Source organism: Nannobrachium achirus (assembly GCF_963921795.1).
Source record: "Nannobrachium achirus genome assembly, chromosome: 2".
NCBI lineage: Eukaryota > Metazoa > Chordata > Actinopteri > Myctophiformes > Myctophidae > Nannobrachium > Nannobrachium achirus.
Genome location: NC_137811.1, coordinates 59101153 through 59113282, shown reverse-complemented (window position 1 = coordinate 59113282; position 12130 = coordinate 59101153). Strand labels below are relative to the sequence as shown.

The following is a 12130-nucleotide window of genomic DNA, read 5'->3' as shown; positions in this document are numbered from 1 at the left end:
AATAATTGAAGTTGTGAGGTTGTAGATCTGCTTTTCTCACTATTTTGGGTTGGGCAGATTTGCCATTTTCACTTCTTTCATGCGACACTCTTGTATAATGAACTACTGTACTAGGGTATTAATTCAGGGAGAAAAGTTGGAGTTTGAGGATCCAATGGAGTTAGGAGGTTTAGTCAGAAGCCCCTTTTAATACTTTTCATTTGTTAAAAAACCCACACACACTGATTTATTAAAGAAAATGTAAAACTTGAAAAACTGAGATATGAGGTTTGTGCCCGACAATGACAATATGCATATATACACAGTATGCAAGTGTTCATTAAACCACTTTCAACATGGCCGTCCCTATTTTTGGGGGTGTTGTTATAATAATAGACGTCACTTTTAAAGATTTTTCAAAAATAGCATATCTACAAGCTCACAGACCACATGCTTGAGCTTGTAGATTAGCTATTTCTGGGGAAGGGAAAGCTTAAATTGGATTACGATATGATACAATGTTAACTACGGTACTTAACCTGACCCCTACCCGCCCGCAGGCCTTTTGAGCGCCCCCTGGTGGACCACTGGCTGCCCGTGGACGTGTACATAGGAGGGAAGGAGCACGCCGTCATGCACCTGTACTACGCACGCTTCTTCAGTCACTTCTGCAAGGACCAGGGCCTGGTCACTCACAGGTAAGCTTTTAAAGTCTTAGTTTTGTGCTGGTGACTAAAAATAGCCGAACTACAAGCATAACGTCAGTGTCCGAACGTACTATCAATCATTTCCGTTTGTTGTTTGGCAGAGTTCAACCTAGCGGTATGTAGGCCACGTATTTAAATTCTGAATATTGGAATTTGGCTAGAGACTCTAGGGCAGGGGTGGGCAACTTTGATGATGGCGAGGGCAACTATATTTCCACCTTCACTCCAGAGGGCCACATTACATATTGCTACGTCCTACTTTGTCATGTCTCATACAAAAGAAGCAAAAATAGAAGATCTACAAGCTTGTAGATCGGCTATTTTTGCCTCTTTTGAATTGGAATCCTGAATAATTTTTTGTTATTTTTTAATTGTAATCCTGAAATGTAACATTTTGATTTCAAACGCATTTAGTTATTTACTCATGTTAACTTCATGAACCTAAATACAAATACATTGAACATGAAAAAAATACATTGTAATACTACTATACTAGTCATTAAGCTACTAATATAGATTGATTAAATCAGGTCCTCTTTGGAATTTTAACAGCTGAAATCAATAATAAATAGCAGTATTCCGGTATTAACCTGAGGGCCGCATTAAGTGAAGGTGGGGGCCGCATGTGGCCCCCGGGCCACCAGTTGCCCATGTATGCTCTAGGGCAATGTCATTTTCTCATAGTCAAGGGGTCAAGGGTTCCCACACTTTTCTGGCCACGACCCCCCAAAATAATAATCTTTGAACTGAAAACCACCCCACCCTCACAAACACTTGGAATTTAGGCATTACATTTAGTTTGACTCTGTAGCCTCTTTCTTACATAATATAATGTAAAGTTTGTTTACAGTTGAGTGAGACAACATTGCTGAACATTAAGCTAATCATCTGGGCACCCCCCCCCCCCACCCAAATTGATTTGCTAAAGGGAGTGTATCAATCCCTTTAGTTTGCGTACTCATGTGGTCGCACTGTGATATCACTGAAGGAAGGTGTATGCGCAATATGCGCATGCATGTGTTTAAGTGTGTGCGTGCACGAGCATCTTTTGCTGCTTTTTCCTTTTATTTTTCTTTCTTTTTAACCTCTTTATTGATTTTAAGCGGACAGAAAAGACATCAAGCAATCGATATTCAACCAACAAAGAGGTCTGCAATTTTCGAATACAAACAGCATAAAGTGGCCACAAGTAAAACAAAAAGTAAACAACCTGAAACCCTAAAGTAAAAATGAAGACAAAAAGCACAGAGATCAGAATAAGTCCAATCTTACTTACTGTCACATTCATTTAACCCAGGGTAGTGAGGGGCTGGGGGGGGGGGGTTCTTTTTCTTCAACAATAAGGTTGCCACTGTGGTCCAATATCTTTGTGCTGCTTTAATATTTAGTCTTGTACTGTCAGGCGTTCCAGTGAAGGGTGGTCACTCCAGAGCAGGAGCTCCCAAACGTTTCCATACCAAGGACTAGGGCTGTCATGTCACCATCATCCCATTTTACTTGACCGTTAATTGTCACAATGAGTTGCCATTTATTTGTGTTTTTGGCATTGAACATTAGGACATGTGAATGGAAATTATATTTCTGTTTGCCTTTATGGCTCTGTAAACAAAAACAAAAAAATGCTCAGGGCAGATATGACGAACTAACCATTTATAGACATGTTGTAACGTACAGTACACGTTGTTATACCTTTCAAACCGGGAACACCTCTGTGTCTCATTAGTTGTTGCTATAGGAAGAACATTTCATTTAAATGTTTTGAATAAGAATTTGAAGGTTTTCAGAAAACTATATACCGGTAATAACTAAATAATTTATAAAGAAATTACTGACATATTTATTAACTTTAATTACAATAGCCGATCTACAAGCTCACAACTCATCGCAATGCGACGTGTTGTAAGCTTATAAATTGGATATTTCTGCTATTGTTTTTTTGTAAATGTATTCAGCATGGTAACAATCAGGCCGCAAAATTATGTTGACTATCTCAAATAATTGTGACTGGTTGATTATGCAATAATTAGGACGGTCCTACCAAAGATTCCCAAATAACCACAGCAGCTGGCTGCGACCCCCCAATTGCAGAATGACACTCAGATTGTGAGCTTGTAGATTACAGGGTCTGTTTGGTTATACCTCAGGGTTAAATTAACACTGTAGATTGTGGTCCGAGAGATAATAACATTTTATTATTTTATCGTATCGTATCACAGGAAATGGAGCCGTGGCCTACTGCATTATCAACCCGAGGGTCCTTGAAATTTAAATAGGTTGGGAACCACTGGTCTAGAATGTTAGCTACGTGTGCATGCAAGGATCTTCATTAATTATGTGTCCCATCTCTCTACTCCTCAGGGAACCTTTTAAGAAGCTGTTGGTGCAGGGTCTGATCAAGGGCCAGACGTTCAAGCTGGCCCACAGTGGCCAGTACCTCCACAGAGAAGACGTGGACTTCACAGGTACAGTGAAGTGAATTTTTTTCACCATCTTTGGAGGTAGTGGCTAGTACCTTCTAGACTAGAGCATACATGGGCAACTGGTGGCCCGGGGGCCGGGTTAGAGTTAGGGTTAGGGTTAGGGTTATACTGATACATTACTGATATATTATTGATTTCAGCTTACAATTCCAAACATTCAAACATGAGCCACTTTAATTAATTCAGTCAATATTAGTAGCTTAATGACTAGTATTACCGGTAGTCTTTTTTAATGTCCAATGTATTCCTAGTTCCTATCCTACAAAAAGTTAACAGAAGAACATATAAATGCATTTGAAATTAAATCAAATTTAACTTTTTAGGATTCCAATTAAGAAACAGCTAAAATAGCAGATTTAATGCGATATGTTTTGAGCTTGTAGATCGGCTATTCTTTTTTATTGTATATGCATTGTGGCCCTCTGGAGTGAGTGTAAAAATATAGTGGCCCTCTACATCATCAAAGCTGCCCACCCCTGAGAGGCACTGGCCCACAGTGGCTAGTACCTGCTATGCCAGGCAGCCCAGCACTCCTAACAACCCATCACCTACCCAGCGCCCCTGACAACCCATCACCTACAGTACTTGCGCTCCTGACAACCCATCACCTACCTAGCACTCCTAACAACCCATCACCTACCCAGCACTCCTGACAACCCATCACCTACCCAGCACTCCTAACAACCCATCACCTACCCAGCACTCTAACAACCCATCACCTACCCAGCACTCCTAACAACCCATCACCTACCCAGCGCTCCTAACAACCCATCACCTACCCAGCGCTCCTAACAACCCATCTCCTACCCAGCGCTCCTAACAACCCATCACCTACCTAGCACTCCTAACAACCCATCACATACCTAGCACTCCTAACAACCCATCACCTACCCAGCACTCCTAACAACCCATCACCTACCTAGCACTCCTAACAACCCATCACCTACCTAGCACTCCCAACAACCCATCACCTACCCAGCACTCCTAACAACCCATCTCCTACCCAGCGCTCCTAACAACCCATCTCCTACCCAGCGCTCCTAACAACCCATAACCCACCTACCATCACCTACCTAACAACCCATCAGCACCACAGCATTGTCCCCCAGACAGGAACCTCCAGTTGAAGAGCAATTTCAAACAAAACTCAAATTAGGAGGAGGAGGCGTTTTGAAGTCTGGAGGGAGACGTCTTGTTCTCATCCGCACCCCCTACCCCCCCATCTCTCTGAACCACCGTCTCGCTTTCTTTTTCCTCCACTCTCTGTTGCCTGGTAACAGGAAATAAACGTGGACGGCTTGGAAGACAGTGCCAGAGAGTGAGGGAAGCCCTTCATCTTCCTCAAAGTGTTTTTGAGTCACAAATTCGGCCTCGCGTCTCACTTTCTCTCTCACAGCTGGATGGGAGGCGGCAAGTTTTCAACTGTATAAAATGTATACAAATCTTTTGAAAATAGCTCACAACGTGAGGTTGTACGTAGGTCGGCTATTTTGGAGTAGAAGTAAAAGTGAAGTAAAATTGGAAATACTCTTGTAAAGTAAAAAAATACCTGTACTTAACGCTTCCAGTGCCAGCCCCTTGGGGGCGCCCAAGGTCTGTTGAGTGGCCAGGGAATCTCTCATTGACAACCATAGTAACATACAGGCGCCCACGTGGCAGTGACGTGCGTGTACACGTTTGTGCATGAGACGCAAGAGACCCGGATGAAAATAGCAACAGGATAGCTATAAGCTATCACGCATTTAGAAGCACTATTTTCGGTGATTTAGATGTAAATAAAATCTTCGCGCTTCACACAGAACACAGATCAGAGAAACAGGGCTTCAAAGATGTGAGTTATTATTGGATTCGGCGGCGCGATGCGGCCGCGTTGCCCGATTACGGGCCGGTGGAAAGGGCTTTCGGTCGGCCGCCTAGATTTTAAATTTAGAGCCAGGCTTGGTGCGGCCTCGGATTATTTTATTCATTTTATTAAAAAAGCCGGACTAGTTCGGGATAGGCACACTGGAATACATCGCGCCGCCGACAGTGAACATTCGGTGAACATTGGGGGGGTCTAAACTTTATTTTAAACCATTTTCAATGGAATAAATCGTCGGACCATCTAAAATGGCTCGTTGGGAAGCGCTGGACGAGCCAGGACCACCCACGTTGGTCCAAGCAGCTCAGGGTGAGTAAAAAAAAAAAAAAAATGTTTTTTGCCGACAAAAAGCCGAACTTGTTCGGGATAGGCACTAGATGAGTTAAGTACAGTGCTTGAGAAAATGTACTTCGTTACTTTACGCCACTGTGCTGCAGTATGATGAAGTAGTACATAGAGTACATAGTGAAATGTGACATTTGGGAAAAAGAGCAGACTTTCAAGTGGTTAAATATCGGAAAACACTGAAATAAATACACGGATGATTGTGCTATCAAACAATTAAACTATATAGAATCTATGAAAAGGTTGTGTGGATCCCTGCTTCATATCTCTCTCAACTAAGGGGTCCTTGGCCTGAAAACGTTGAAGACCCCTGCGATAAACGATAATGGCCGTTATGGTCCCATCCCATCCCATCCCTACCTGTGTCCCCAGGTGAGGAGCCGATGTCTTTGGACGGCCAGCAGCGTCTCCAGGTGACCTGGGAGAAGATGAGTAAGTCCAAGCACAACGGCCTGGACCCGCAGGACGTGGTCTCACAGTACGGCATCGACACCGTGCGACTCTACATCCTGTACGCCGCTCCGCCCGAACAGGACATCCTCTGGGACGTCAAGAGTGAGTTATTTAACCTAACCTTAAGACCTGACAATTGCTGTGCTGTGAGCTTGTATATCTGCTATGTTTTAATTGTTACAACAACATAAAATAATGGTGGTCAGTCACCATGACTTATTTTAGTCACTTTTCTTTCGTTTTTTTCGTGAACCATCTTTTTATAGATTTTATAACATAAAGGTGTATGGACAAAAAAGACAACCAAGCAGACTAAAAACATAAAGAAAAGCATAATAATTTTAAATGCATGCATTAAATCACGGAACCAGAAACAAACTGAGAGGTCATCCCACCAGACATGTACTGTAGGTTAACATGTTGTTACTTTTCAGAGCATTAAAGAGCATTATTTAGAATAGTAATAGAAAGAATACACGTTCAGAAGTATCTTCCATAAAAATCAATCGTTAAAAAGCCGCGATCTGCAATTTATTCAACTGGTTGGTTTCATGTAGGAACACATGTTTAGAATCTAAACCTATGTTCCTACATGAAGCCAACCATCATCTAAACTTTAGATATGGTAGATGATAATACCTAAACATCAACGTTCCACAAATAGTTTAGGAAACACTGCACTAGTATTGGCGAGCTCCTTTCACATTGTATGACAAATCACAGATTGGGACGCCAATGGGACGGCCTAACACATATTAGTTTGTTTGTTTGAAAGCAAATCATTCTGAATCTGTTCACTCAGTAGATCTTTGGTCCTGCGGGTTGGTCATAAGAGACAGTATGGTTTTATTCAGAGAATGCATGTTTCAGACATACATAAATAAATAGTTAAAATGTGTGATGTCTGTGCAGCGGACGCCCTGCCTGGTGTCCTGCGCTGGCAGTCTCGCCTGTGGCAGCTGGTGACCAAGCTGAGAGGAGCCCGGCAGCTGGGGGACGTCCCCTGTCCCTCTAGGCTTAAGAACAAAGACCAGGCCGAGGTCAGTCGCATCTGGAACAACAAGAACTACGCTATTCAACAGGTAGGAACACATTTCGGCGTCTCATAAGAGAGGACTTGTGTCGTGAAAGGTTTTCAAAGCTGTTCCAAATTTTTGGCAACTTTTCAAGATTTATTTTTCTTTAAATAGCCTTATCTTTCGTGGAGCTGCATCCGGCTGTGCTATTGGTCCAATGAATAGGACACGTTTGATGGGATTTCTGTGCCAGTCCTTTATAGTGCACAGGCTTAGATTTTGATATTAACTCTTATACTGCTTTGGATGTTCCTGTTCGCCCCAATTCTCGAGAGTGAGCCGCGCCAATACAGCCGTTCGTTCGTTTACCTTGTTGATGTCCTTAAGCTGATGAGGGGTCGCGCCGCCGTGTACTGTAATCACATTGTCTGCAGGGATGGTCTTAAAAATCCATTATGCATTAACATCAACGGAGACCAATTCTCTTCCGTGTTGATTTTCTCAACACAGAGTGTGCTCTCAATGTAAGGGAAGCAGGACCAGCCAAATTCACATTAATCCTTGCATGACGCCGCCCTCTGCTGCCTGGTCTGCGAAAGCGCAGAGTATCTGTCTACTATAACGTCGCAAAGGTAAGCCGCTTTTTGATGGCACCAGACCCAATAAATAAATAAATAATCTGGCAGGGAAAAAGTTAAGAAAAATAGGAAGTTGATATTTCAGTGTGTTCTGTGCAGAGGTCCTTGGCTTGGAAGCGTCTTTGTGAGAATAGTAATGGAAGTGTTTACACGTTCGAATGAATGGAGTTTTTTTTTTCTTTTGAGCACCCGGGTGATAAGAGCACAAGCTCTTATGATGTGTTTGAAGTGGCTGAAGATGGAGAATTGATGTGGACAAAATCCACAAAAAGCAAACACATACAAGCTGATGGATGCATAAGGAGAATAATTTATGTGATGTTATACACAACATCCACTCAACTCAAATAGTAACAAATGGATGGTTTGTGATGCATGACCTGCACTCAAAGTAGAGAAGTAGTAGAAGTAGACAACATGGCTGTTTTGTTTCTTTGTTCTTTGAAAAGGTCTTTATACTTTTACTTTTGTTACGTTAACACTTTCACCGAAGTGGTTTTCTTATGGATTACTTACTCACCAAAGATTACCCACTCTTGGATTCCTGAAGCAGTGTCTTGATTGCAAATGCAGTACTGTTAGATGTTGAGTGTGTCACTAACATAACTCCATTCTAAACAGTAGCATACTTGAGAACCAGTGCACAGTTTGTTTGTGTTGTGCTATTAATTCTGACCACTAGAGGGCTCTGGTGCACTCCTTTTCAAGAATCTGAAGTATGCAGATTCATGGGAAGACCCATTGTGTAAGACATGTTTATATTTATCTAAATGGTAAGGTTTCAATTCAGACTTAAAGATGACTTTAGTCCCTTTTCCAGAAACAAATCATATGGCTTCTGCAATAAAATGCTGATTTTAGGCTTTTGGCCTAAAAAGAGCCCCCCCATTTACTCAAGTTCTGTACTTGAGTACATTTTTGTCTTTACTTTACCTTAGTATTTCATTTATATTCTTTTTCCTCCACTACAGTTATTTGACAGTTTTGGTTTCTAGTTACTTTGCCGATTTTGACAATAAATAATCTTCCCCACCTTTACCAACTGCAACATTAAAGTGATGAACACATTAATGCATTACTAATTACAATCCAATAATATGATTGTGAGCATTCTGCATATTGAATACTATTACGTTCGGTACTGGATCATTCTGCATAATGAATACTATAGGACAGTTAGTAGACTGACAGGAAATGGGGACAGAGATGGGGAGTGACTGTGACACGCAGCAAAGTTGGTGGGGATTGGGAATCGAACCAGCGACTGACGCTGTCAGGCTACACCGAGCCTATGTGGTACGTATGTACCTGGACCAGTATGCCAGCGGGTGCCCCCAGTATTGTAACTATATTTTGATGGCAATGCTTGTGTACTTTTACTCAAGTTAATTAATTTTTTCCCTCCAAACTCATATCTTGTTGCTTCGCACGTTTTTCAGCTTGTGGATCTGTTACTTTTGATGCTTTTTTGTGACGCTATAGTATGGGCATTAGGGCATTCATTTACGGGGGAAAATGTGGAGATAAGAGGTTTCTTCCCGACAGGAGCAATATGAGTATTCTTCCACCAAGGACAGTGGTCTGTGGAGGAACGTCAGTCATCATCACACAGCCTTGATGTTGACCTCACTGTAGCCCTTCCATTCCATTGGTGGAAAGTAACTAGTACAGTATATCTATATATCGTTCAAGTCGGGCAGAAAACTCTTATCTCCATATTCAAACCTTTTGTGTTTCTTTGTACTACAGGCGTACATTGTCACACAAAAGCATCAAAAGTAGCATATCCAGAAGCTCGAAATGCAGCATGAAGCGACACATTTTGAGCTGGTAGATCTGATAGTTTTGAAGTTCAATCCTGAAAAGTAAAATCTTTGGACCTGTCTATGTAACAAAAAAATGTACCAATAAAAATATTGTTTAAAAAGAATCTTTGGACCTGAGGTCATGAGGTTTCCACCCGACAGAGACAATTTAATCAAGTACTGTACTTACTGTAAGTACAATACATTAACCACTTAAGCCCTATTATATACTTAGGGCCCTATCTTGCAAAGAGCCTTATCCCTTATGCCTAATCTTATTAGGGATTTTTATTAATTTATTTTGAAAACATTTTTAAATGCTGAAAATAGCCAATCTACTATCTACAACGCATTCCATTGTGTTGTGAGCATGTAGAGCTGGAATTTTGTTTTTGTTTTCCAAATGTTGAATGTTTTGAGGCATTTAGGCTACTTTGGAACTGTGTCTGTATTGTATTTTGCTGCCAATAATTGTATTATTTTAAGTCGAGTCGAAAAAAAAAAATATATATATATATATATATATATATATATGCACATAATAGCAAAACACGTCACTTTGCGTCGCATTTCAAGTTTGTGGATCTGCTGCATGAGTAAGTAGGCCGTGGAGATGAGAGGTTTCTACCCGACAGCAGGGTTAGAGTATTGTGGAATGGCTACTTTTAATGAAGTAAAAAAGATAAATGGGAGAAATAGTTGTGTCACTGGTCCAGAGGTAAGCTGTGCGTCATTTACACAGGCCTGTTGTTGACAGTGTTGACACGGCTGTAGAATTCTGGGTAACCCGACACCCGCGGAGTGAAGGGCGTCAGACGCGGGGAACGAAAATGTATTTTAAATCCAGCCTCGCTGCTTTCACGTCTGTATAAATAGCCTCCTGTTCACCGCCAGGTTTTAATTCACTCTAAACCTCCCCCCCATCCCACCCTCCCTCCCTTGAGGGTCTGGGGCTTTTACAGGAGTCCTTTGATCTGCCCGATCAAAAAAGCAATGATGACCTCCTCCTCTCCTCCCAAGGGCTCTGACTAAAAGGGTCGTTTCCCAGCAGTGCCGAGCAGCAGAAGGATTGCTTGCGGCGGCAGCGGTGTCCTTTCAGTTAGTGGTGGTAGGAATCATCATTCATTTCAGTGACTCAAATCAGTTCTTTTAGTTCACTACCAAGATTAGTTCCAATCATTCGTTCACTGTTCTTTAGAACAGTGATGACAGTCCTGTGATGACAGAACGTTTCTCTTCAGCTTGTCAACATGTTGCATTTTGTCACCGACTGACCGTACCATGCGTCCCCTGGCTTTTCCACACAGAGGAAAAGGGACATATACTCGAGTAACAATAACGTTTGAGTTTGTTCCCGTTTCGTTCACACAAAAGACAGAATGACTTTGAAACGAAATATCGCTCGCCATGGACCCATCACTACTTTCAGTCATTACATAATTGCGATGACGCGCAAACCGGCCCCTTTCTCCTGAACCCGCTGTCATTTTTTTCTCTGGTAGGCAAGGTTTCCCTCCTCTGAGACACAGAGCCGGGCCCTCATTTTATCAATGGAACGTATAGGAACCAGTACAGATCTGAGCATAGGAAACATCTCACCACAGGGCGAGTGATTCTTCTCAAACAAATAGCATCCTGACAATCACAGTGTATGGTCGGGTGTTGTTGATAAATGTGTGCGTTGAAAAGACATGCATTTGCACGTACAGTATCAAAGCTGGTACGTTGGGCGTAGGGCAGGGTATTCAATGAAATTGTTCAGGGGGCAACATTGTCAGGAACCCAAGGGGCCGGGGGCCGGACATTTCATGATCTGATGGGGCTTCATATGAACGCTGGAAAAAGCTAAACGCAACGGCGATGTCCTGGGACCTCGCCGTTTTCTCTACAGAGCGTTGTCGTCTGAACATGGCCTTAGAGTAGATGTTGACCGTATTGACAGTGCACACACTTAACACTTAACTTGAATATGAATACCCATGGCGTAGGGTCACTTCCTGAGTGAAGACAAGAAGGTGTATCAGACAGACAGACAGACAGACAGACAGGCAGGCAGGCAGGCAGGCTGGCAGACAGACAGACAGACAGGTGTAACAGGTACGTAGCAACTGACGATTGTCACGGTAATGTCTGCAGGTAACCGCCCACCTGACAGAGGACTTCCTGTTCAACGCGGCCATTTCCCGTCTGATGGGTCTAACCAACACACTGGCTGTGAGTACACACACACACACACACACACACACACACACACACACACACACACACACACACACACACACACACACACACACTGAATGAACCTCGCACACATTCATGCGTGTATGTATGTGCGTGTGTGTGTGTGTGGTCAGAGTGCGACAGTCAGGGTGGTTCAGAACAGCTTGGAGTTCGAGGAGGCTCTGGCTGTGTTGTGTGTGATGACAGCACCCATGGCCCCCCATCTGACCTCTGAACTCTGGACAGGTGGGTGTCATTCACAAAGCACACACACACACACACACACACACACACACACACACACACACACACACACACACACACACACACACACACACACACACACACACACACCTGCACTCACACAAAGACACAATGAGAGAGGCAGGAGAGAAGGAGGCAGGAGTCCATTTCAATCTTACTTTTAATCTCATCACATGACAACTTAATGTAGTGGTGGCTATTTTCACTATCACCGTCATCTATCTATCTCATAATACTCAGCGACAATGTGCAGTCCCCCCCCTACCCTCAATGTCTTGTCTTGGCTTAGATCTATAGTGATGAAGAGGCAATGTACTGGCGAGGATAACGTCTCTGTCGGGTGGAAACCTGATAAGTCCAAA

At 42.7% G+C, this 12130-nt stretch overlaps 1 protein-coding gene across 3 annotated transcripts in view; it reads left to right on the top strand.

Moving 5' to 3' along the window:
- Nucleotides 1-12130, top strand: part of LOC308305549 (leucine--tRNA ligase, mitochondrial-like) — a 100491-nt gene that overhangs the window by 82398 nt on the left and 5963 nt on the right. For all 3 annotated transcript variants that reach the window (XM_080750361.1, XM_080750359.1, XM_080750360.1), the window contains exons 14-19: nt 540-677; nt 3045-3148; nt 5745-5927; nt 6738-6907; nt 11421-11498; nt 11639-11750. In XM_080750361.1, the coding sequence (XP_080606487.1) occupies nt 540-677; nt 3045-3148; nt 5745-5927; nt 6738-6907; nt 11421-11498; nt 11639-11750 (785 nt within the window). The remainder of the gene's footprint in view (nt 1-539; nt 678-3044; nt 3149-5744; nt 5928-6737; nt 6908-11420; nt 11499-11638; nt 11751-12130) is intronic.